The 27,135-nt window shown below is 38.8% G+C and overlaps 3 protein-coding genes across 4 annotated transcripts in view; all 3 read right to left on the bottom strand.

Moving 5' to 3' along the window:
- Window positions 1-4,552: 4,552 nt before the first annotated feature.
- LOC103473152 (cytochrome c oxidase subunit 5B, mitochondrial-like) lies at window positions 4,553-7,955 on the bottom strand. The gene is made up of 4 exons (XM_008423146.3): window positions 7,654-7,955; window positions 7,028-7,098; window positions 5,148-5,247; window positions 4,553-5,010 (listed from the first exon to the last, which is right to left on the bottom strand). The coding sequence occupies exons 1-4, from the start codon at window positions 7,748-7,750 to the stop codon at window positions 4,898-4,900; spliced, it is 381 nt and encodes a 126-aa protein (XP_008421368.1). The 5' UTR covers window positions 7,751-7,955; the 3' UTR covers window positions 4,553-4,897.
- Window positions 7,956-9,339: 1,384 nt separating this feature from the next.
- Window positions 9,340-11,339, bottom strand: LOC103473151 (cytochrome c oxidase subunit 5B, mitochondrial-like). The gene is made up of 4 exons (XM_008423145.3): window positions 11,181-11,339; window positions 10,191-10,261; window positions 9,901-10,000; window positions 9,340-9,819 (listed from the first exon to the last, which is right to left on the bottom strand). Exons 1-4 carry the CDS (start codon window positions 11,275-11,277, stop codon window positions 9,707-9,709), a joined length of 381 nt encoding a protein of 126 aa, XP_008421367.1. The 5' UTR covers window positions 11,278-11,339; the 3' UTR covers window positions 9,340-9,706.
- Window positions 11,340-19,866: 8,527 nt separating this feature from the next.
- LOC103473149 (drebrin-like protein B) overlaps window positions 19,867-27,135 on the bottom strand; it is a 19,322-nt gene continuing 12,053 nt past the window's right edge. For both annotated transcript variants that reach the window (XM_008423141.3, XM_008423140.3), the window contains exons 10-19: window positions 25,603-25,680; window positions 25,383-25,534; window positions 25,248-25,302; window positions 24,584-24,649; window positions 23,319-23,427; window positions 22,494-22,664; window positions 22,050-22,118; window positions 20,941-21,035; window positions 20,684-20,756; window positions 19,867-20,108 (exon numbers count right to left, since the gene is read on the bottom strand). In XM_008423141.3, the coding sequence (XP_008421363.2) occupies window positions 19,966-20,108; window positions 20,684-20,756; window positions 20,941-21,035; window positions 22,050-22,118; window positions 22,494-22,664; window positions 23,319-23,427; window positions 24,584-24,649; window positions 25,248-25,302; window positions 25,383-25,534; window positions 25,603-25,680 (1,011 nt within the window). In that variant the 3' untranslated portion in view covers window positions 19,867-19,965. The remainder of the gene's footprint in view (window positions 20,109-20,683; window positions 20,757-20,940; window positions 21,036-22,049; window positions 22,119-22,493; window positions 22,665-23,318; window positions 23,428-24,583; window positions 24,650-25,247; window positions 25,303-25,382; window positions 25,535-25,602; window positions 25,681-27,135) is intronic.

Genomic DNA, 27,135 nt, shown 5'->3' with positions numbered 1-27,135 from the left:
GGTTTGATTCCCGACCTGGTGACCTTTGCTGCATATCTTCCCCCTTCTCTCATTTCCCACTTTCCTGTCAATTAACTATCAAATAAAGGTCACTAGAGCCAATAAAACCTTAAAAAATATATATAGAACTGAAATGTTATCATATAAAAATGGCTAAATAAATTTTTTTATTAGTTTTGCATTTTCATTTTTATTTCTTTACTGTCTCACTGAAGTGAATGGACTTTAAAATAACATTTTTGATGTACTTGTGTTCTGTAGCTCTTGTCTTTTATGAATTACATTTGATTTATGACATCTGTTACTAGCTCAACAACAGCATCTGCCAACGTCTTTGTTGACATGTTTCTCTATGATAGATGTGTGTACCTTGGTCTGATAGCCACTCAAGGGTCACAGTCAGGGCCATTAGGCAGCACTCAGCCTTGCTGTAATATTTTTTGACATTCCTTCATCTCCCAGTGGCTGAGATATGAACCAAGTTTACTTGAGCTGTGGATTTTGATATTGGATTCTTTGAGCTTGTTGTTGTTTTCTTGGTTTCCCCTCCACATGTAGACACGATGAAGCTGCTCTGTTTTTTGTTTTGCTGCCTGCAGCCATCAGCAGGGACAGCACTGAACTGACATCAAATTTCTCTAACAATCTTCTGTGATCATGCAATGAGCCACTGGAAATGAAAAGCTCTCCGAAACGCCATAGCCTCTGGTGAGCTATGGTTCCCATAGCAACCAAAAGGACAGAGATTCTCAATTACCCAAATCCTTAAAACCTATTAAAAACTACAGTCACTGTTTTAGTGACGGTGCTGCATTTGACAGAGAAACGGTGGCATTGTCTGGTACTGCTACCAGGATTACTGTGTGTTATTTGGTGATCAAATCTAAGCATGTAAAAGATCACATGTGATCACATGTGGGGAACCTCAGGGTCCTGTTCTTGGTTGTCTCTACTTTTTTTGAACCATTACCTGAAATTATGGAACACATTTTACAATATATGATGGCACAACTTTATATTTGTGCCATCATTGGCCGTTGTTCTCTAGAATTACTTCAGACATTTATAAGCAGCTCCAAAACCAGGACAGTCCTGCTTTACAGCCCAGGTGAAAAAAAGTATGCATTAGTATACTAAATTTTAACATACTTTAGTATACTTTTATCGATTTACTTAAACTGTACTATTTTGGAACAACTAATTTTGTTCTTAGTATACTTTTTAAATATATTTCAGAGCTTTATTATTGTATTTTGATATTATTATATTTTGAGTGTAATAATTCTGTCTCAGATTTATATTAAAAATATATATTTCATATACTTCAAATATATTTTAAATATATATTAGTAATGTATTTAAATTACACTTAATTTTTATTTTTGATTTCCTGCTATTGATAATAAACTACAATTTTAATTACTCGTGAAAGTCTTTATTCCTACGTACCCATTTTGTAAATGACATGTATAACTACACTACAGTACTTACATTGTTCTAGGCTAAAATTACATGGAAAGATTAATTACACAGTAGAACTTAGTTATTTACAATCTTGGAGTTAGCTTGATTATAATCCATTATTCAGCAAACATAGTTTACTCCAAAGTCTGTGGAACCCAAAAAGTAGAAGTGAACAAAAATGTTTTGTTCTTTAAAAAAATAACAGACAAAAAGAAAAGGAGGAAACAATTTGTCTTGACCAAATAGATCAAGCGACAAGAATTCAAAAATTGACAGTGACAAGGGAAATGTATGTAAAAAGACTGAAACATCACCCAGAGGCTTGTGGTGACTCTGGAGCTGAGCCCTGGTCATGAGTGCAGACGTTTGGCTGTGAGAGCTGCTCCTCTCAGCAGCCTGGCTGCAGCTGGCCGAGCCTGAAAGACGACAAATGGACAGCAGCCCACATCCTCCATGTTCACCAGGTAATTTATGAGATGATTTAACTGACACTCTCTGCTTCCCTTTCAGGAGCCAGCGTAATTAAATTGATATCAACAACACCCAGCGGCAAAGAGCTACGACCGCTGCAGCATCTGTGGTTTCAGACACACTAACACCTGAGACTGAGAGCTGGACAAACCTCCGCAGACGCCAGTCCTTCTGGAATGCTGGAGGAACTTAACTCTGAGTGACAGGAAGTGCCAAATACAGATGAACATCATACAAGCTTTTAGTGTAAAACCAATCCTCTCCTCCACTTCAGCACCATGTTGGCCTATCAGCTAACCTCATTCAGCCCCCAAAATATTGAAGTTTATCCTTGTAATGTGACAAAATGTGGAAAAGTTCAATTGGTGTTTATAGTTTTCAACACATCATGAATTTCAGAAATGAGCTGGAATGGAGCCATTTAAAGACAGACAAAAAGATTAAAACGACATATTGGAATTATAAATATGTAATTGTGACCATATTGTTTTGTAGTGTTATTCTTAGGGAGGTTGTTGTAAATCTCTACATAGGTTACACTCACAACTACCAGCTAAAACTTTAATGTGTAATAAAGAAGTCTAGGTTCCAGCCACGGAGCCCACTCTCGTTTTGGGTGGTTTTGGAGCCTGGCTCCCCCTCAGTGTCTCATTAACCATTGTTGACTTCTAAATCTGCTGCAGCCTGTTTCCTACCACCTAATGAGCTGTGCAGATGTCTCTGCGTCTTATGGTGCTCCTCTTTGGTCTATGTCTTTTTCTGCAGGGCTCTCCTTTGAGTTGGCAAGTATTCAGACACTTCCAGTTAACTTTGAGTCAACCCTGTGCGCAGAGAGGGAGTGCACCAGCTGAGTTATTGTAGCTCCACTTTTCCAAAGATATATTTCACATCATGTTTCACAGAACATCATGAAATGTCTGTGAGGAACATCGGGAGGGGGCGCTATTGCGCAGGATAGTGAATTTGAGTTTTTAACTCATAAACCATAGACCCTCCCCTAAAACCCTTGGGAGATTCTCCATCGCTTTTACTCTGGCCACACCCACTTCCTCCTAACTATATATATTTGGCTATAACACAATAAAGACAAAACCCAGTTTTGATTACATCTCACCTATGGACTAAACAATATAGAAAAAAAAAGGAAATAAAAAAAAACTGTTCAAGCAACAAAACAGTGACTCTTGGTGATCACAACCTTTCATGATTGCAGAACAAACACTCAGATCCTAACGGGGGATGGATGACATGTTGCCCCTTTGGTGACTTTTATGCAGTTTTAGTTTTAGTGAAGGTCAGAAAGTTTATGTCTGGAAAACCACTTGGCAGATTTACACCAAACTCTGCACAGATGTTTAAGACCACACCCTGAGTCCATATCCTGAATATGATTATGAAGTGGACATGGCTTATATGCTACCTCATATTGGACCTTTGATCTCAGTGCACTCAAATGTTAATATAGCAGCTACACCTGCTGCTGACCGGATCTCAACCTGGTGAGCACTACAGCGGGACGAAATGAAATTGGCTGTGCTCGTGTTGCAAATAAGACATCAGATCTTAACAGATAAACAGGATGATTCACCAGTGGGCATAAAATATAATGCAATAGTCAATTCAGATGTGCAGGTTTTGAGTTATATTGTGAACAACAGACAGAGTGCTGCCATGGTGAGCAGAAGCACTGAAAACCGAATAATCCATGATGATTACAAAGATCTTCTATAATAAAAAAAAAAAGTCTTTCAGATTTGAAGCACTGAGGTAAATTCAAAGGTTATTTAAACTTTGGATGAGAAACTGTCCAAACTTTCCACTGGCATATGAGTAGGCAAAAAGTTTTGGTAGACAGCGCTCTCTGCTGGTAGACTGAAGAACAACACAAACACGCCACAAGTGAAATCCTCAGTGATTTGATTAAAATGACAGGCTCAGTTCATTTGACCAGTCCAAAAAATATTACCAGCAAGAATAGAACTGCAGACTATGGATCAGAAAGAGGCATAATATTTATAATCCATAAAGATTATGGATCTTAAAAAGTATGTTCTATTATGTTCCATTGAGGTTCTGTATGACCAACATGCGATTCGTCAGGGCGTTTACTTGAACCATGGTCATAATAACAGCTGCCCTTAGGAGTCTTCCTCCTAAGATTGCTTCAACTCGATATTTAGAAGCACATTTTACTCCTTTCACAGCTGATCCTGGGTCAGAGTATCAGACAGTAACAGGAAAATGTAGACTATAACTTTAGTTCAAGTTAAGCTTTTTGTAGTTTAATGAGAACCTGTAGTTGATTCAGAACTTTAGTGTCCAGCAGTCACTGGTTTCATTCAGAACCAACGGGATCCAGAGGAAACTGCATCAGTAGCTAGTTTGACAAGTCATTAAAAAACAAGCTGATCCTCTACTTCCTGTTTTCTTCTTTGTGGTTTGCACCAGTAGTAACATCCAGATGTTTTGACTTGTGATGCGAAAAAAACTTTTGGCGCAAAATTGCCATGTTATAATTTTATTTTGAAAATGTCAAATTGCGCAATTATATGGTAAATGGAAACAACTATTGTCTTCAACCTGATTTAAAAATAAAAAAAATCTGAGCAGAGACAAATGAGTTCAGAACTTTATTGACTGAACAATAGGAGTGGTCCGAATGTAACATCATACAGTACAGTCAATGTAAACTGAAGCTGAAGGTCCCAAAACAAATCTGAGTTGTTTGGAAATGTAACATGTGAAGCCAAAATTGAGGTTAAAATGTAGATCAAGTGCTAAAACAGACAAAATAAACATCAGACCAGGAAATACACCAAGCCCAAACAACAAAAAGACAGCGTCTTCAAGCACAGTGAAAACTTAAAACACTGAGTTTTCTTGGTCTAGAGATAAAATTAACATTTCAAAGAGAAGCCAAATTGGTACTGTAAATACATTTACTAAAAGACTTAGTTTTAAGTTAGTGGGAGAGGTTATGGGGCACCAGTTTGTAGTGGGCACCACAGGAGGGGCAGCGCTGGGGCTCGCCCTCATGAAGCCAGAACCAGATGATGGCAGTGTTGTCTTCCTCACCTGCACAGAGAAAATAAAAACATGAGCCAGAAGTCTGGAAGCTGAGGCTGCTGAACAGCTGAACTGTGTTTTTAGAGAGCTGGCTTCGTTTCTGCCATGTTAGAAATGTATTTAATAATTCTGTTATTGTGACTTACAGATGCAGCCCACAACCCTCTTGTTAGTGATGGAGGGAACCAGGTGGGGGTCGTTCTTGGAGCCAGCGTAGCTCTTAGGCTTCATCATGTTGTAAGGATCCTGCAAGGAGAAGAGGAGGAAGATGATGATGATGATGACAGTAGGACTAACGGTCCTGCCATCCAGGAGCTTGGTCTCAGCTGGGATCAGGGTTCTGTGTTGGCTGATTCTGAAATAGCCTCTGACAACAAACATTATATCAATAAACAGGTTTCCTTAGTAATGGATGATCTAATTAAGATAAGAGCAAGTAGCGCCATGGAAACAATGCACTGAGAAATAAGCTGACAGCTGGAATCTGAGGCTAGATAATAAATCTAATAATAAATTACAACAGAGCTGATCCATGTCACTAAACATGGAACTCTGATCCAGAATCGCTCAGCATTCTGGGTGATGTAGGCAGAGGAAAGACTTTAGCTGCTCAACCTCTCTTGGTGAGTGGCATCAGCTAACTCACTCTTTGGTTACCTAGCAACAACCTGTTGCACAACCTGCACAGCAGCAGTTTCGGGTTTCATCGACAAGCCTCATGACATAAAGAACAACGGAGTGGAAAGAAAACTGTGGATGAAACAGGAAGTGACGTCACTAGCTTGGCTGTGTTTCTGGTATTTAAAACAAAAAAACTAATCAATAATTATCCGTATTGACTGATACAAAATCCTTATATCGTGATAAATTTTCCACCATATTGCTCAGCACGACTGGAATCTGGACATTTTCAGCTTGAACAGCCCTGAGGGCAGCTGGTCAGTGCCACACCAACGCTCCACCGGGTCAGACTGGACACAGCTCTGTGCTGAACGGGGAAAAGTTTGAACACAAGAACCAAACATAAAAAGGTAAGACACTGTGTTACAGCTGCTGTTCTCTCAGTCATGGTGATACTGCCTATGATCCCAGCATATAATTAATAATCACTCAGGCAGGAAAACCAGGCTAAAAATATTTCATTGTTCTTCACGAAAATCCGAGATCATTCATCGGCCACAACAATCTAATTACAGAAACTCCAGAAAACAGGAAAAAAAAACTAAAAAACTTCACAGTCAGGTACGGTGGTGGAGATCTGGGCTTCTTGTGAGGCCCAGAGACCATTACAATAAATAACAACTGTTTGGGGTCATGAACCTGAACAATTGCTATCATGGTTATAAACTTGGTAGGTCAGGATTTGAAATGCAACACTAGTATGTTGATGTAAAACAAGATGATCAATAACAGCCAGCGACATCACTGCAGTGTCAAAACAAGGACAATGTCTGAAGATTCACTGTTGTGTTCCTGAAATGAGTTTAACACATTTTAACGTGCCTATTAGCATGTTTTTATAGAGACAACTGAAATCAGACGTTTAAGATACTTTTCAGTTTATTTTTAAAAAGTTAAATCTACGATTATAAACTCAACTTTGATCAACCGGCACTTCCTGGTAATGCTGTACCAGGAAGTGATCTCACTTAGGATCAAAATAAAACTTGAGCTGTTTTAATTATCACTTCAATTTTTTAGAGGTACTGTTTAAAAGCCCATCCAGGGACAAGTGCTGCGAATTAGCTGTTGCTATTACACCATGACTCAAACATGGGACTGCTTTCTGTTCAGATTGTCTATGTCGATGTCTGTCTGTCCCCATCAAATTAATTTAATAATAATAATCTTCACAACTAATGAATGATTAATTTAAGAGGCTTTTTCTTCAGTACAAAACCTGAAAAATAAGCAGGTGGGATATATTTCCATCTCTTAAAGGAAAGACTTCTTCTAACCAATTATTTCACAGAATATAGTTTCATCTAAGTGTAAAGCATAACTACATGATGTAATGTGACGTTACCTTTCCCTCCTTCATGGCCTTCATGATGACCTTCTCCAGCCCAGTGGCCTGCTCCTCATCAGTGGGAATGCCTGGGAGCAGCAACATGACAGAGGAGGAAACTCAGGATGTACCACAGAGCCGCTCACTCATAATTTCACAGAACTATGAATAAACTACAAGAAACTATCAGTCAAATCCAAACCATTATGTTTATAATAGCGATAAAAAAAATTAAAAAAAAACACGATAAGACCCGAGTAATCACTTTTCTGGGAGATGGGATTGGGTCATGAAGGTAGCAGCTCTGAATAGAAACAAATGTAAAGCAGATGAATAACAGAACCACCGACCCTCAGTTATCTAAACAAAATGTGACCTCTTTGCAGTCACTGTTAGCCTAGTGCTAAGCAGCAGGTTAGCTCCTAGCTTTGTTTAAGAACATCTGGATATTCAAAACCAGCTGAACACAGACAAGCAGAAAATGAACTTATTACAACCGAAGACATTTTGCGGGTTTTTACTACAAGAACCGAACGTGTCCTGGCAGAACTTGGCAGAGAAAAAGCGTTCCGCGGTCAGACGGACTAGCCTAGCTAACACTTCAGTCTGTTATCTAGATGGTTGTGTGTCCGTGTCGGCCTCACCTCCAGCCGCCATGCTGCGGCTCAGAGCCGGAGCCCGGACAGCCTGGCAGGTTGTCACGGCTCTCAGCCCGGAGCGGAGCAGTAACCTTGCAGCCATTTCTCCTTCAATGTACTGTTGTCAGATAGTAAAGACTGATGGACTTCTTCTTCTTTTGTGTTTTATTGGCGAATGGCAACCAACTTAAGGTGCATTTACCGCTACCTACCGGACTGGAGTGTGGTCATCAATGATATTCAGAGGGAATTTAATAATTCACATATGGTGAATTATTGTGTATGAGTGTACAAATTTACACACACTCATAAACACATATGTATGCACATGCATACACACATATACACTTTTAAATACGATTAAATAAACATGTCATTAATGGACTACTTCCTCCGAAGAAGCTTTTCTTCTAATTTAGTTACATTAGCGCCCCCTGTCGGTCTGGTCCATCATAGTACTTCCAGGGCTCTTCGTAACCTCATTCACCACCTTCTATATTCTGTTTTCATTTTGTGTTATCTAAAAAAAGTTTTATTTTTAATAATGATTTTCTCATTATCCACTTCTGTTCTTTAAATTTCCCATTGACTCCGTTCTTTTCCCCTCATTCTCTCGTTAACGTCACATATTTATCTTCATCAAAATATAATACTTTCTTTGTCTCCTCACCTATCACAATTATTATAAATAAATAATATTATACTATAAATAAAAATTCACTTATGTATGTATAACCTACTCAGTCGCCGATCTGTTTTCGCATCCACCTGAATAATGTGTAGTTGCGCCACTGATTAGACCTTCTCTTCTGTTTTTTTCTCTATAGTTCTGTTACAGATTTTATTTTTTTTACAATTGCCTTCCTTTCTTATCTTCATTCCATCTTTTTTGCATTTCTATTTCTTTTCCTTTAATTATTGATTTACCCTCTCTGGAATCTACACTATTTTCTTCCCCAAATCTCTTTCAACAAGTTTTTTTTATGTTTAATTTCGAATTCAACAGAACTGAGTATCTATTCTGCCCCTGAATAAATTGTATTTCTGAAAGATCTGCTATTTCCTGTAGCTTGCAAGTTTTCTATGACTGTCTTGGAATTTGTGCAGTTTCACCTACATCTACAGTAACTTACCCCACCCAGTGAAGGCTAATAATTATCTCTGTTGTAAATACAGATAATCGATTGTTTCAGCATACATACTTCAAAACCTGGAATAAATTATAGAATTTGAATTTCTACATACATCAGTATACTTTTTAAGATGATTATACAGGCTACATTAAACATGTTCAAAACTCCTCCATTGCAGTGGAATTAAAACTATTCTGTAAAAACTGCCAGAAACTGACATCTGGTTCTCTTGCCATCTTTGTCCGGAAAGCTTAGTGAGATGAAAGCTGCACTGAGGAGCTTGTGGAAAACCAGGACATATCTCTCATGTTGAAGCCAAATCCAAAACTCACCTATTCCCTCTTGTGGACAAATGTGTTAGTTTGAATCCATTTTATTATAATAGTTTGACAGTAAAATCTGATTGTAGAATGTTTGAGGAATTTTCTAATATGCACTTTTTTATTCCTGGCTTCACAGTGCAGCTACCAATACTTCCTGTCATGTTTTTGCATGTGTACCATTAACTGTAACATTTATCAGATAAAACATGTAATAAATAGTGCCAAGGAGACATGCATGAGTAGGAGTTCTCAATGTTTATTGGTTGAATAACAGCAGTAAAGTGGACCCACTATAACAGCGTACAGTACATAAACCAGAGTAAACTGCCTGAGTCTTCCAAACACATTGTATCTGTGTGGAAATTTAACATGTAAAGCAAAGACTGATGAGGTCAGCAGGTAGATCAAGTAGAACAACAGAACAAGACGAGCGGACCAGGAAGGACGCCGAGCTGGAAACATCCTGCAGGACGTGGATAATCTCACTCTTCTTGTACTGAAGGAGGAATGAATATTGCGACAAAAAAAAAAAAAGCTGTAAAAGGTACAGATGAGTGCTGAAGGCGTAAACACACACATCTGTACAGGTTACAGGGCTGCAGGCTAGTGGGGCAGCTCATGAGGCACCAGTTTGTAGTGGGCACCACAGGAGGGGCAGCGCTGGGACTCGCCCTCATGAAGCCAGAACCAGACGATGGAGGTGTTGTCTTCCTCACCTGCACAGAGGATGAAGGCAAACATCGTTACGAGCGTATGTGCAATCGCTCCCCACAGCGAGCTGCTACAGGACGACTTACAGATGCAGCCCACAACCCTCTTGTCAGTGATGGAGGGAACCAGGTGGGGGTCGTTCTTGGAGCCAGTGTAGCTCTTAGGCTTCATCATGTTGTAAGGATCCTGTAAAGAGAAGAGGAAGATGCCGATTATGCGAAAATGTAAAATAACTTGTTTTTGTTCATGTTTTATCAATCTAACCCCCTGCTGCAGATTCATACAGCTGACTCTACACAAGAACCCCACCGAGTATTTTTAAAAATTTGTTGGGTTTTTTATGTCACTTTTCTGCACTGCTGATTGTAACACTCACTGTTCCCTCCTTCATGGCCTTCATGATGGCCTTCTCCATTCCTGTGGCCTGCTCCTCATCAGTGGGAATGCCTGGTGGAGCAGCAAATTATTCACTCAGGTAGCATTCATTTTAGTGACATATAGTGATGGTGACAACATTAATGAGATCATTCAGCTGTTTTTTTTGTTGTTGTTTTTTTTTTACCTCAATTGTTCTGCTACACTTTAATTACTATGATTCAAGTAAAATCAGGAATTCTGCCCTAAAAAGTCAGATCTTAAAAGTAACAAATTCTGTTTCTGTATTCCACCTAAATGACATTTATTGAAGCAGATTAAAAAAAAACCACTGAGATCAAAACCTCTTTCAGAAGAGTGACCTGGGCAAGAAAGGCAGCAGCACACATCACCATGGATAAAACAACAGAAGTAACAAAAACAGACATTAGAAATATATAAATGCCAACAGTTAGACAATGAAGGGCAGTAATAATTTAAGATTTAAAACAACTGATACTGTTGACAGTGTATCCATTGTCAGTTTTGTAAAACTTTGCAAAATGCATTCAGTGAAACGAGTTCTGACAATTTTAGTCGACACAATATACCACTAAAACATCATCATTATCTGTTCTCTCAAATTGCAACAATATTTTCTGGAAATATAGTTGCAACATGTTGAGCACCAGTCATCAGCTATTTGCTCTGTATTCAATGTGACGTCTCTCATGAAACCAAAATACTATTTGAAAACCTATTTCATTATTTTCAAAACCAGCCGAAATAAACTAAAGTTCCTACTTGTTTTGATAAATAAACGACGTGGCTTTATAGAACTAGATGAAACTATATTAACAGAAATGGGCAATTTCCCTATGAAGCCCGAGGTCTATGAAGGAACAAACAGAAAGCGGTCCGCCGCCATGAATTTCATTTGTTCTAACTACGGCTAATCTCTCATTTCAGCGGCTTTTCTGGGTGTTCCTGTCGACCAAAGTCCCATCCTCACCTCCAGCAGCCATGCAGCGCCTCAGGGCCGGAGCCCGGGCAGCCCGGCAGCTCGTTGTGGCTCTGAACGCGGTGCGGAGCAGTAACCTTGATGCCATGTTTTCCTGGTATTCTTCGTCGTTTTGTTTGGGCGGACTAAACGACTCAAAAGCGTACTGCTGCCACCTTCTGTTTGTTTTTATACCAATCGGTCTGTGGAGGAGGTCGCGGCCACCACAATGTGGCTTCACAATGTTGAAGATGAGAGAAGAAAAATGCAAAAATAAAAATACTGACTTAGTTTTTTTTCTTTACAAATACATTTTTAATTGTGTTTTTATCATAAAACCTACTCTGTTTTTCAATCATTATTATAAGATATGATATAATAATTTATTGAAATGTTATTTGCCACACTCATCTTTCTGATTGGCTGCTAGTCAAATAGCATAGCTAGCAAATGCGAAATAGACATGTTTCTGATAAGAAAAAGACAGAAGAAACTGTCCAGCAGTGAATAGAAGTGTGACATTTGTTTGTTTACATATTTTGTAGCATTATCTGTGTATTTACAAAGGGGGTCCAAGGTCAAAAACAAATGTTGTTTTGGGGGGGTGGCACCAAAAAGCTTAGGAACTCCTGGGCTAAGATATACAGTTTAAAGGAGTAATGTCTCCTTTAAACTGTTATGCAGTTTCTGCCAGGAGACATGTTGAAGTGTGTCTGCATTAGAGTCATGGTGGACAACTTCTATCATTTTCTGCGGTCTAGAGATGTCCCAGAGGAGGATATTATGCACACGCAATGAGACTAGTTAAATATTACTAATTATATGGAATAATTTTAAAACCAATGCTTCATAACATACTTGACTATCAAGTTTAGCTATCAAGTTTGATAGCCTTAGCCAAGAGCTGCTTTGAATGTTATCAAGAAAAAATTGTTTTATTTCTTAAAATTTGATCACGCATTCTGCAATTTTTCTTTTTAAAAATGTGTTACTATGGCAACGGTACAACAAATTATGTGACCCATTGCTAGCCTTGACAGCAGTGATAGTGTGCATTTTTCTGTATGCACGTCCTCTAAACCTGGAAGAAGAAGATCATTTAAGGTCTTACCATCGCATTTACAGATAAAATATTTTTTTATGATCAGCAAGTATTAAATTGAATAACTCTTGATTGTAGAGAGGACGTGGCAGTATTTTCAAAAGAAGAAAAAAAGGGAGATGGCAAGAAGGCAGAAGAGAGAAGAGAAGACATCAAGAAAAACTGAAATTAGGTGGCCTCATTTTAACATTGATGAATACTAACAACTGAGAATAAGAAATGGAGGCGGAACGAGGAATGCAGCAATGGATAAAAGTACAACCGTTTCTCAAATTCTTGAAATGGGAAAGGAGTAGTTGTTCTGATGGGAACTCCACCGAAGGGTGTAATTGAAGAATATCTTTTTGAGGTTTGTGACTTCAAAAATAATTAGATTCACAGTTGTAATTATCTCCCGGTATGGATATAAAGTATTTTGACAAATTCACTAACATAACATTATGTATTATTTTATTTGGTCAGTCTCCAGAATAATAAAAAAAGAGTCATAGAATAAATTATTTTGGAGTTGGAGGAGCTACAAAGGAAAGGGGAAGCCTACGATGACGATGTCTTTTCAGACAACAGTTTCTGGACTACAGTTTGCTACGGACTTCAAATTCCTAACATGTCAAAGAATTGCTATAGTCTACAGAAGTCATATTTCACACAAGCTGAGGAGAACATTTTGTATGAAGATGTATGAAGCAAAATGCTAAGATGTATGAAGTCTTAACGCTTCATACATCTTAGCAGAAGATGTATGAAGCGTTAAGCAGAAGGTAAATAGCAGAAGGTAGTGATGGGCAAATGAAGCCTCATGAAGCAATGAATCTTTCCAGCCCTTTGCTTAGCAAAAAGGTTTGTTACTAGATGCTTCATTCATGACTCACTAGTGACATCTGCTGGTGAAACTGAAACAACCTAAAATTACTAAATGCAATATTGTGAAAGTTTTCATCAAACTCATGTTTAGTAACAGGAGAATCAATGAAACCATGTTTAATTGTCATATGTTTTAGTTATTAAACTGATTGCAGCCAACCTAATCCAACTATACGTTGAACGTCAGAGTTGGGGTTGTGTTGGGGTTGTGTTGGGGTTTCTTTTATGTCAGACTGATTTGACAATAAATACATGTGATGTTAGTGTCTTGGGAGTGCAGTGCTTGTTGGGGCGTTCACTTTTTCTTGGATTTTTAATTGGCTCTGATCCCTTATATTTGGCCACATGTTGAATTTTAGTTCTGCAACAGGATTAAATCCGTTTCTGCTGTGATATATCTTTGCTAATCAGACTACAAATAGTGGAACTTTCCAGAAGGTGAGAAATTGGGAGGTGGAGGGATTAATTATTGTTATCTAAGAAGAATTTTATTGCGAGCAATAATCTCAAAGAATTCCCAGAAGTCAGAGATTTTCCTCTTGCTGGCTCCATTTCAGACAATCAAGTTTATTTGTGTAGCACATTTCAGCAACAATGCAGTTCAAAGAGATTTACATCATAAAATCACAAAAATATAAAGTCATTTAAAAAAACACTCTACAATTGAGAAAACCAGTAACAAACATTACATTTTGATGAGTGCCATCATCAATACACATCAAATATGTTAGTCAATGTTAATTTTATTTTGGCCACTGAAGACAAATATTCTTCTCTGATGTGTGACCAAATGGACAACAACCCATGAAGCAGCATCGCGCTTTTATTTTGAAAACCGACACGCTAAATGAAGCAGTCACGTGACCCATGCAATAGAGACAAGTGAGGGATCGTTTGTTGCCAGTCACGTGGTTTTCAGAAAGACAACACAAGCCTCCAAGCGGGGCTTCATCGGATACGCCGCCTTTTTATTCGGTAAACACCTCGAAGCCTGGCTTCAGATAGCCCATTACTAGCAGAAGGCTAGGAGCTCAGAACTGGTACCAACTGGAATAACCTGAAAAAATAAATAAATAAAAATAAACAGGCACAGGGAACAGACACGACAAACCACAGTATTGACAAGGAGCGGCAAGGAAACAGACTAAATACACAAGGAAGGTAATCAGGGGCAGCTGGGGACAATCAAAGGGTAGATGGGACAACACAGACTCAACTGAACACAGAAAAACCAAATCCTTACCAACATTAACATAACACTTTATTTTGATTTAGTAACAGGGTTGTTTGAATAACAAACTGAAGCATTAAGAATTACAAAAACAAAACTGTTAGGAAAAACTTCTTTAACCACTAACATTGTTTATATCAGATTTGCTGGAGTCGTATTTGAACTTAAACTATTTCTTTCAATGCTAGTTTATACGATAACTCATCAAGATTATGATGATACAGAAAAGATACGTTGAAAAATTGGCAAATAAAATGTGAATGAGGAACAAACACTTTCAAATTAAATGACATGGAGCCTTCTAAAAACTAAATATTACAAGAGTTGACTCCACTTTTACTATCAATAGCCTTCATACATCTTTAATATGGTTTCATAGGGTTTTGTCTCACAAATACAGTATAATGGAACAAATCATCAGAAACAACTGATGGTGAAGCTGGTTCAACAAGTGGGTAGTTCAAGTATTTCCAAATTAAAAAATATATCACATTGAAATAAAATGTATCTCTTTTCCTCTTGAAAATATTAGGTTATCATAACATTGTCTTAACAGCATCATCACAACTGGCTTGGGGTCCGGGCGAGCCAAGATTCTAGATGACCTTCTCAATATTTTCATGAACAAATGTGTTGTGGAGTCTGAATTAAAAATGGAATTCACTGATGAGATGACTGTGGATAACTGGCGTTTCCAGGGAAGTCTACGCTGCTTTCTGGAAGAAGGAGAGATTTCCAAAACTAAGACTAGACTTTTCAGAAGATCGGTGGCATGCACTTGGAAGTATTTGGGGACTGATTGACCATGGAGTAGTTCTAGTCTGGTATTCATTATTGCCTCTCTACGTGGTTTTCAGTCGGTCGAAGAAGCTTTGATGTCCTCCTTTGCAAGATATTTTCCGACAGTGTACAAATTACCATTAAGAATGTCCTCGATTGAGAACGGGAGGAAGATGAGGGGTAAAATTTGTTGGATTTTTTTCCACAGATGGTGCTCATAGCATTGTCAGGGAAAGACCAAACCAGCTATCCAAATCACGGCTCATAAGCTGTATTACAAGAGCCAAAGTATATAATGAACTGCTTTTCTGAAACTCTAAACTTTAAAATAAAAATAATCAAATATTTTTGATTTACCGGTCGATCTACGTTCCCACCCTCATCTATGGTCATGAGCTTTGGGTCATGACCGAAAGAACGAGATCACTGGTACAAGCGGCCGAAATGGGTTTCCTCCGCAGGGTGGCTGGGCTCTCCCTTAGAGATAGGGTGAGAAGCTCGGTCATCCGGGAGGGACTCAGAGTAGAGCTGCTGCTCCTCCACGTCGAGAGGAGCCAGTTGAGGTGGCTCGGGCATCTGGTAAGGATGCCTCCTGGACGCCTCCCTGGTGAGGTGTTCCGGCCACGTCCCACCGGGAGGAGGCCCAGGGGAAGACCCAGGACACGCTGGAGGGATTAAGTCTCTCGGCTGGCCTGGGAACGCCTTGGGGTTCCCCCGGAGGAGCTGGAAGAAGTGGCTGGGGAGAGGGAAGTCTGGGCCTCTCTTCTGAAGCTGCTGCCCCCACGACCTGACCCCGGATAAGCGGAAGAAAATGGATGGATGGAAATATTTTGTTATGTAAAAGTTAAAATCTTTTAATGCAGGTTAAATTGCCAATGTCTAATATTTACAGGTGATGGTATACACATAAACAGTAATCTGTATTTTATGCAGGAAAGCTCAATCATCACAGATTGAGCTTGTGTCAAAATGTTTCATTTTGACACAATGGTGTCAAAATGAAACATTTTTGTTACAGCTTACAAAAATGGTTTTGGTTCAGTTTCCAGTAGAAACTGAACCAAAACCACTGGGTAGTATTTGGTGTTTTGGCAGTGAATGATCAGTGAACTTCTTCAGCAGCACAGTCCCAGTCAACCGGGCTCCAGCCGGCTGACCTCGGCGCTCAGCAGCAGGTTTTTAGCGTTTAGCTGTTCTTGAATATGACACTCAAGAGACGGAGGAAGCTCTACACGACCTGAAGACCTGGGATGGGGAAATCTATGACAGTTCTCCAGCAGAGCAGTTCAGTTTTGCTTTTGACAGAAAAGAGGATTATGGAAAGCTATGCTCAGAAATTGTGGATAAAAAAGGAATCAACATTTTTGCCAGATTTAAGTAGACTTTTAAAATAAAACCCTTGCAAAAAAAAAAAATTAGCTTGTTTTCATAGCTGGAGCCTGTCTCCATATGAGATACAGGTAAGAAGGGAGACAGTAATTGGCTTAGCTTAAGGAAGTATGATTATTATTACTATTATCTGGTGGCATCATTTTGCATCCTGTTGCAGCATGTCAGCCACTTTTCTGTGGTGCCTACATGGCAAGGGGCTGTGAGTGCCAAAAAACTCATTTTCATTAAGTAAAAAGTCACATTAACTATCAATGCTGTATGATAATCCAGCTGTTGAAGGCCTTTCCTTGGACATAGTGACAGCCTCCACTGTGTCAGATTCAACTACTTTTGCCATCTCCATCAAGTAAGTTCAGTCACAATAGTCAAGGTGTTGCTTGGTTTATTAACTAATAAAATAGTAATTGAAAAAAATTATTTACAAACAGGCAATATAACTAGCACATTTTCCAAAAACTGGCATTGGCATACCCCAAAACGCCAGCAGCGGGCATGGCAGCTCCGACACTCTGGTGACCTAGTGGCAGCTCTAGTGGAAGCTAGTATCAGCTGTTAGAAAAGCTGTAGCATCTGACATTTCATTGCCAGCTGTCTGTGTGTATATACATGTTTGTTTTGTCTTTTTTTTTTTTAAATAAAAGCAAAAACAAAAAAACAATTCATATGAAAAAGTATCGCTATTGTCGATACTGGTGCTGTATTCACTTGGTATCGGATTGATACTGAAATTCCCAGTATCACCCACCTCTACCATAAAGTAAGCAAAGCCTTGACATAATGACATGACACTGGCTCCGCCCATGCAGAAGTAGAGCAAACCCTGACAAACAGTGTTATAATAGCAAAGGTAGTAAAACTCAATGCGTTACCTGATACATTTTTTGAGTCGCCTTATCAGCCAACACCGAGGTAAAGACTGAGGCGGGCCAGAAATTTCTTCGAGTCCTACTCTGTAAAGTTATTAGCAGGTCGTGTTTGTAACCTCGGAAGGTTACTCTGATGCCGGCCTCTTTGCCAACTGGGCATCAGGGAGGGGGGCATCATTTCCTCAGAATCTGAGCTAGCTCCGCCTACAGTCAGCATTCCCTCCCCCCTCACTGGATGTTTCACGCTTCCTTCGGCTCATCTCCTCCTCTGCTGATTCAGGCCCTGGAAGCCTTGGGGGTCCTCCTATTGCTTAATCTTGATTTGATTATCAAAATGCGTCATGACAAAAAATGAGGTTTACGATCGGTGTTCTGTTTATCTGTGCTACCCATAAATCCGTCCTACCTTGTGGTAATGCGCATGCACACATCAATGCTACGTCACATACTGCTTACTCAGCAGATATCTAATAAATACGTCCAACCTGTGGAAGTTTTGTTTCATGTGTTTAATTTGATAAACGATTGCGGGAAGCTTTTTTTGATTTATGTTATACCTGGCTTTCATTAAGCTACTGTATTACTTCATGTTTTAGTTTACATGACAGGCAATTTGGTAATATATTTATAAATTGCTTTAGTTCGTCATGATGTGTTCTGTGGCCCTTAGTTGTTTTTGTTAGCCCGGCCACTTGGGAGTAATTACCGAGTTTCTAATTGTATTGTCCCCAGTTTAAGTTCACCTGTGTCCCTTGTGTTTTGTGGAATCCTCTGCGTTCACTAGCTGTACTTTCAGTTTAGTTTGATTTTCTGTCATCTGGATACGTACCAGTTTGTAAAATAAAGCTTCTGTTAATGCTTTTTACGCTCAGCTGAACTACCTTCATTCACCGCAATGTCTAAACCTGACAGTTTGCCTTTTGAAGTGTCAGTGCCACTGTAAACAAGTCATTGTTTTGCCGGATGTTTTTGTGGGCTGTTACTTATTATTGTATTTGTAGATATTGAATAATTTAATTTCAATAAAAACTTGTTTCCCCTGTCTGATACTGTTTTATTCTTACAAACACCTCTGTATTTAGAATATTTTGAAAAACATAGTGTATTCTAATACAAGGTTTAGTGCTATCTATAGCTTTTGTTGAGAGACAGAAACAACCATTGCTTCAAAAACACATCTCTCTACTAGGGTCTTAGATGTTTTAGGCAAGACACAAAAATGAGCCACAAACTAGAATGTAAAATCACTCACAAGACATTTATTAAAATAATGCCTTTGGCCAAAATGGAGACAGAACTCACCCACGAACACGGACAGCAATGAATCCTTACAGGAGGAGGTCACATCGTCTGAGTACGGGTGAGGACGTCAAACTTTTATCTCTCATCCTCACACCCCAAGACATTGCGAACCCCTCCAACTATTCCCATACACACAAACTATACCTGTCAAATACTTTCCTGCATAAAACACTCCACTCTTGGCTGCTAATCATTTAAGAATTAGTGTTTTCTTCTATGTATACTAGACGTTACACCTTTCTACCAGAAACTTCTGCTTGTTAGAACATTCTGTACAGCTACATGCTGTTCTAGCATAATTTGGGCTCCTTATCCAAATATTGCATGCAAATAAGGTTATTCATCTTATCCTTAGCTGAAACATTTCGAACTATAATGAGAATACAAGTTTGTAAAGGGCTTAACAAAGTGAAGCAATATAAAGCATTATATTTGATATTCAAAAAAGTGTGATTACAATATTCAAAACTCACTCAAAGCATGAATATATACTTTATTACATTTTATCTATCGACACTTTTCATTTTAAAGGGGTAGGATATTCAGTTGATGGAAGTGAGCTTGTTGTTTCGTCTTGTATATAAATTGTTCCAATGCTAAGCTAAGCATAATTCCTAAGCTTCCACTTCAGTCCCGTCACTCAAATAATGTTAACAGATACTCAACATTAACACAACCCGCTATAGTTTTTGGTTTGTAAACATTTCAGTAGCAGTTTTGGACACATAGCACCAGATGCTATCTATCCGTGCTACGGTAGGAAAATCTGACGAGGTAGCACTGATAGAACACCGGTTATCTTCATGCTGACTAATGTAGTAGTTGCTGTTGATCAGTTTTATTCAAGTGATAATGAAATGTTTTTGGATATGACGGTCAGTAACTGTTGGTCTTTTACCGTTTTTTTACCGTTAATTTACTGACTTTTTTTTTTACACAGTGCAGTAAAGAACACAATATTAGCTAATAATATGTTTGCCCTAAACTTCTTAGTTTTTCATGGGGCTCTGGGCAACTTGTCTGCTGATGCTATTTCAGATTAGTTGTATTTTTACCCAACATTGTTGTTCTGCAACCAAGAGTGTTGGTCACATTTGATTTGAACAAGAACTTTAACAAGAAACAGGCAGTTTCCTTTAAGGGAGCATTGTAGAGTGAGACTGAAGATTGGTAACATTTTATTCATTTATTTTCCAAGCGGGTGGTAAACAAAGACATGAAAAAGTTAATAATCCATTTTCATATCATGACTGCCACTGTTTAGTCATTGAGGAGCTCCACGTAGTTGGCAGGGAACAGGCCGTAGTTCCCATCAGGTCCAAAGCCTCTCCACCAGCCTTCATCCAGCATCTCTATCTCTGTTATGATGTCATCTGGGTCAAAGGTGATCTCAGTGTCATCAGCTGTGGACGACAGGACAATCCAGGTAAGAGGGAAAAAATGGAAAGTCCAGATGCTGTTATCTTTCATTTAACTTTTATAACTTGCATACTTTTGTGACTGATCTGTCAGATAACATTTAAGCAATAATCTGGATACACACAGATGAAACCAGGAGTTTACATACACTACTAAAAGGACATCTCAGTTTGAGTTCACCTGGAGTCACCAAAATTATTTCTATTTACTAAATGCCAGAATAATGAGTTTTTTTGTTTTTTTTTACATTCTTCAATGTCTGTAAGGTTCACATCAACTGAGTCTGCCTTTAAACTGTCAGATGGGAGGAAGGAGTAGAACCAAAGTGCAGACAGCAGAACGGGACGTCATACGAGCCACGATTTAATGAATGGAGTCCAAAACATTTACAAAAGCTGGAAACCAGAACATGAGACGAGGGGCAACATGGAATAACACAGCAGGGAGCAAACAGTGAGGGAGTTTAAACTGTAAACTGTAAAGGGACTCTGCAGCAGCGTCACAGTTGTCTGTATCAATGCAGCTCCAACATCAAGACAAGCATGATGTGTTTCCTTACCAGCCTGGTAGTCGTACAAAGCCCTGGCCTTGTACCGCTGCTCTCCATCACCTGGATTATTATAGTTCTGAGACTAAAATTCAAAAACATTTCATTATATTTAAAGGCTCCATACACAGAGAAATATGTGCAAATGATATGGAAACCATGACAATAAGCTGGAAGCACATAAACCCCATTACTGTCATCCAGACGGGTCACAAAGACTCGGGGGTGTCCAGGTATGATCCATCCTGTGACACACAGAGCAGACTCACCTCTGTCTGATCCTGGTAAATATTCTCATACAGATGGTCAGCAGTGCCAACTGGATCTGGACTCTGGTACAGATCCTGCTGTACTGGACTTTCAGCTGTGGGAGAATGACAGGAATGAATGAACATGGCAACAGAGGAATTACAGAGAAAACGTTTTCAGATACAGAGGACAGTTCTCTGTCTGGTCGTACTGTCACCTCAGAAAGGTTGTTAGAAGTCTGCTTTAGGTAGAACCTGGAGAACCAAAAGGCTTCTGTTCTCATTGGCTTGGAGTCATGCTTAAAGCTGCCTTGCAAAATAATTTATATCATTTTTTAACAACCAGAAATGATACTGTATGTCTTGGGAGAAACTGATGTTTGCTTATGAATAAAATATTTAATTTGGAACTCTGATCATTATAAATATGTGAATAACATGGTGTGAATCTGTCTTTGAAAAACGAACTTCCACATTTTTTCTATGTGACATCTATGTAAATATTGCTGTTTAACTTTTAATGGTGATGCTGCAATAAACTCATGAGTAAGCATCAGTTGTCCATAGCAATTTCTTTAACCAGTTGGCTCCTTCAGTGTGGAAATTAAAAATGTTGTTTTCTTTTCTATGAGATGCCATAAAAACGTATATTTTTTCATTCTTCAGCAGACTAACTGGGTTTAGAGTTTCCTGGCACTGGGAACTCTAAATTTACAATTTCTGACTAATTGAATTGGAAGAAAACCATGTACGAGTTTGGATTTTCTAAAATGAAGCCTGAATGGTGAATGGAGTGAACTGATATTGTGGTTTTCCTGTCATACTCACCAATCACACATACACAAACATTTATTTACTTACCATTAAGACAGCTTATTGGTAAGTAAATCCTTATTGTCATTATTCAAGAAAGAAAGCACAACAAAATTTTTATTTTAAACGTGTGACAACAGGAATCTGGAATCAAACCTACAACCATCCAGACGACTGACTGACTGACCTCCTACTGAGTGTTAGCAGTGTTGAGCTTTATAGCTCATGTATAACAGAACTTGAAAGGAAAACACAAATGATGCATTTTGGGGTGTAAAAGGTCAACATGATGTTTGGTGATGTAACAGCCATCATACCTGGAGTCATTTCATCTGCATCATCATCAAACTCATCTGACCCCTCTGCCTCCTCAGTGGAACCGCCCTCTGTAATCAGACAGGAGAAAAACGGAAACATTCAACTCAACACAGTACAGCCTCGGTTCGCTAACGGTGGCGCAGCTGCCATAAGTAGCTGGGATGCGTTTAGTGGAAGCCATCTTAAAGGAAATGTAGGTCTAAAAATACTTGCAAAAATAAAACCACCAGATTAACTGTGATGTAGAGATAATCAGCAGCGACAGCCAAAAAGACGAATTATCCAAACACAAACTATTCAAAAAGAGAAGTTCAGTGCAGAAAACTGCTGCAGTATTTCTGGCAGCAATTTACTGACATCTGAACCAGGCTAATGATACCTGAATGGAAATGATCATGATTAAATTACTGCATATATAGAGCTCAACAGGAAGTGTGTCTGACCTGCAGGCTGCTCATGTGAAGTCACCGTCTCTTGGAGGGTGGGCGAGAAAGCTGCAGCTGAGGAGAAGGGGTTGGTCACTGGGTAGTGGACGTCCGGCGGAGGACTCTGAGGCTTCACCACTTCTTCAGGCTCAAACAATTTCTGAGACAAAAATATACTTTGGAGCTTCCCTGAGGGCAAAAACAGGAACATCAACCATCCATTCTGCTGCAGGTGGTTTAGTGTCAGCAGAGGTACTGTAGAAGTTACATTTACTCAATTACATTTACTTGAGTAACTTTCTTTTGAAAAAAATAACTTTTAGGAGTGTTTTTACTACACTGTACTTTCTACTTCTACTTGAGTAATTTCATTATGAAATCGCTCTTAATTCAGTAAAATCTTTGGATTCTTTATCCACTGAATGAAGAACAAACATGTTTTAACCAAAAATTCACCAGGCACAAACACAGACCTGCAGTTTTTGTTTAAGTTTTATATTGAAAGAAATTGATTTGGAACATTATTCTTTTGCTTGATTTTGTTTTTTTTTTGTTTGTTTCTTATATGAATTATTGTCATTTTGGTCATTAAAATATCACAATTTCTATATATTTTGGTCCATCTGATGATGTAATTTTTAAATATTAAATGGTTGATAAATTTATCACTTACTCTGGAATTGAAAATACTTTTTACCAGATATTTTTTACTCTTCCTTGAGTCATTTTTTGGACGGCTACTTTTTACTTTTATTTGAGTAAAAATATGTTGAAGTAGGGCTACTCTTACTTAGGTACAATGTGCTCTGCCCCCTCTGAGTGTCAGTTTGTTGTGTTTCTGACCTGGTCTGGATGTAACAGGAGACAGTGAGTTGGCCTCAAAACTCTGCTCCTTCTGCTTGAAGATGTCTCTGGGATTGAACGCTCTCTGAGAAATCAGTGACTTTGCCTCCTGTGAATGAAAGAAAAGACACATGACCTGTTAGAATCTGAAAATCTAAAGGAGAGATCATCTACAATGGTACATTTAGATGTAAAGAGAAACAGCCAATCAAAAAGCTTTTAAATTGTCTAATACCTGCAAAAAAGTGCAGGATATTAAAATGACTTTAGAGTCTGATGCTTTAACCACAATTTTTACCTCCGATTTCAGAGTGTTCTGAACTTGTCACTGTGGTGTAGTTTTCTAATCCTGCTGGATAAAGTGGTATTTTGAATTGTTAAAGAGGCAGTACTATGTATTTTTCCTACACATGTTGCCATTTTAAGGAGCTCAGTGAGGGAGGGCTGCTCTGTGAGGCAGAAGCTTAGAAACTGAATCCCTGAGGAGGAGCTTCGCCTTGAGGGCGAGGCGAGGTGCAAGCAGGTGTTTTGCACAGCTGAATGGTTGCCATGAAGATTAAACATGCACAGAACTATCAAGGTAACACACCAGGTATGTTTTTGATTAGGGAATAACTTTGTAACATGATGTGGAGGTCAGAAAGTTTGATTTTACATAATACTGCCTGCAAACATTTGGAAAAACAGCAGAATCCAACTTGGACACCTACAGTTACTAAATTACCTAAAATATTTACTCATCTGCCTTCACACACATGTGAAGACACACTCCTGATCCACAGGGTTGAATGTGACGCTATGTTGCATAGCATCCACATGGTTTTATGGGAGCTCTTGACCATTCTTCCAGAAGTGCATATGTGAGGTCAGACATTGATGTTGGACGGGAAGGCCTTGTTGTTAGCTGCAGTATTAACAGTTACTATCATTGTAACTAGAGAGCTAAGCCCAACTCCTGAAAGACAACTCCACCCCACAGTGCAGTCTGGTAAGTACGGTTTAGATGGCGACTGCCAAACCCAGACAGTCGCATAATTCATTAGTACAGAGTACATGTCTCAACTGCTCTAGAGTCCAGTGAGCCTGATGGAATCTTTAGTAGTGAGGAAATTTCAAGACTTATTCCACACATTTGAGAAGCAGTCTGCATGACTACCTGCTGGATTCTGTACGCCTGTGTTCATGGAAAGGATCTGAATAACTGGATTCAGTGGTTAGTGAATACAAGTGTTTTTAATGAGCTACAGCCAGTCAGCCATACTTACATTAGCTTTCTGCACAGATGCTGCAGCGTTGATTCTTGTTGCCTTCTTCGAATTTTCCTGCTCATTCTACAACATGGACAAGAACATTAAATCCATTATCTGCAGAAGAACATAAGAATTAAAAAAAATTTAAATATCATATGTAAAATATCTTGAAACTCTCACTCTGAACCAAGAACTCTTAACAACAGGAAACATTGACTGGGGGGAGACTAATGAGGAAGAGATAATCCACACACAGTGGAAATGTAACACAACTATTACTTACTGTACTTGTTTTGTTTTCACATCCTCAGTTTTCACTTTGATACTCTTTGCCTTTCTAAAAGTTTATAAGTCACTGAACGGTTCACCATTAAATTCATTAAAGACCTGTTGCTGTTGTATCAACCACCCAGGCCTTCTGGTTCAAGTCTACTTTTCATCCCCAGAGAAATCAAATGGCAGCAAAGCTGAGATGTAGAGTGTAGATGGGATGTTTTAATGTCCAGTACATCGATCAGATGTGCTGGATGAGCAGATACCTGAACAGCTGATAAATGGCATTTACCATAGGTGCTTTAGATTTAGGACAAGGACAAGGGCAGATGGAAACCTCCCAGAGAGAACCAACCTGGAATAGTCCTTGAAGACCTTCAGTCACATCCTTCATGTTTTCACTCACCAGTCGCTGTTGCTCCCTTTCTCGTTCCTCTTCATCTCTTTTTTTCTGAATGGTCCTGCCATGTACAAACATACAAACATCCCCACTGAGTCTTTAGCTGCTTGGTTTGCATGTTACTGTGTAGTTCTAATTCACCTCTCTAGTTCAATCTGATGAGCTCTGTCCTTCGTTCTTCTCTCCCTCTCTTTTGCCTGTTTCTCATCCAACTCCCTCCTTTCCTTCTCCGCATTCTGCCTCTCCTGCTCTGCTCTCTTTCTCTCCTCCTTTTGACGTAACTCCTCATCCCGCTGAGAAAAGACATTTGTCACATTTGTAGAGGCAGATGCTTGTGTTGGTTGTGTATGAAGGAACAAACCTGAGCCTGGACCCAGAAGTTATCCTTGTTGGTTTGCTGGATCTCTTCTGCAGCATTGATTTTTCTGTACACAGAACCCTGCAATATAAGCACATTAGAAACTGGTGAACATGTGACAATTTCTACATTTCCTCTAAAAATGTACTCAGCACAAAGATTAGTATGTAAAAACAAATGCAAAAGCAATGTAGGTGTTGTGGTCAGTTTTACACAGTGTCAAAAGTTTGGGGAAATAAATACCGTATATATATGATATTGGTAAATACTACCAACAGCAGTTTTATTATTGGGTATTGCAACAGTGTCTCTACAGGTCTGACTAACAAATCAATCCTCCAGCTGCGGCTGATCCAGAACGCTGCTGCTGGAGTTCTGACTAAAACCAGGAAGATGGAGAACATCAGCAGTTCTACAGTCCTTTGACTGAGAGAATAGACTTTAAAATACTGTTAGTTTATAAATCACTGAACGGTTTAGCACCACAATACATTAAAGATCTTTTGTTGTCTTATCAATCTTCCAGACCTCTCAGATTCTGGTTCTGGTTCTGCTCCGCATCCAGAACCAGAACCAAACATGGAGAAGTAGCATTCAGTTTCTATGCACACATCTGGAACCAACTTCCAGAAAACTGGAAAACATCTGAAACACTGAGTTCCTTTAAATTTAGACTAAAAACCCACATGTCCAGACTTGCTTTATAACCATAATAAATGAAACATTGACCAATATTTTGATGTACAGTGATTATGTTGATGTTGCACAGATCAAAATGTATTGTTTGTCACTGGTTTCTCAATTGATGACTGTATGTTTTTATGACTTTTTATTTTGTGTTTTTGTGATGTGAAGCACTTTGAACTGCCTCGTTGCTGAAATGTGCAATACATGATTGATTGATTGATTGATTGATTGATTGATTGATTGATTGATTGATTGATTGATTGATTGGCTCAAATTGTCATATTAGCTCATTCCTAATAATCACTCTTCTGTGGAAAATGAACCTGCAACAAAACCAGTTGTGGTGACCTGGCGTTCTGTCCAGCGTGAACCAAGCCTCTTGCCCAGTGATGGCTGCAGACTGGCCCCATTGTGTCCTTCTGGCTGCCTAGTCATTTCCACCAAAGCCCCAGTATAAAAGCTCATTGCTACTCGGCGTTCCTCACTAAAACTCATGTATTATATTGATTTCTAGTGTCTACATCAATGTTAATACCAGGCCAGTATCAGTATTGGATTGATACTAACACAGTCAGACTGTTGTTTTAGTTTAAGGTTCTGTTTTGAAACTTCCGCTTATTTTTTATAGTAGTTTTTTAACGCTACTTTTAAAAGAGATTTTGTTCTAATTTTCTCTCAAATTAGAATTTTTTGCATTTTATCTATAAAAAAATACGCAAACACTTGCTTAGTTTTTAATATTAATAAGTTATTAAAGTATTTTGTTGACATAAACTTTGTCTAATATATGTCTCAGGTTTTAATAAAATAATTCAAATGAAAAACCACAAAAAACCTAAATGTCAGACA

This window comes from Poecilia reticulata, chromosome 12 (assembly GCF_904066995.2).
Source record: "Poecilia reticulata chromosome 12, P_reticulata-male-v2, whole genome shotgun sequence".
Taxonomy (NCBI): Eukaryota; Metazoa; Chordata; class Actinopteri; order Cyprinodontiformes; family Poeciliidae; genus Poecilia; species Poecilia reticulata.
This window is presented reverse-complemented; position numbering and strand designations above follow the sequence as displayed.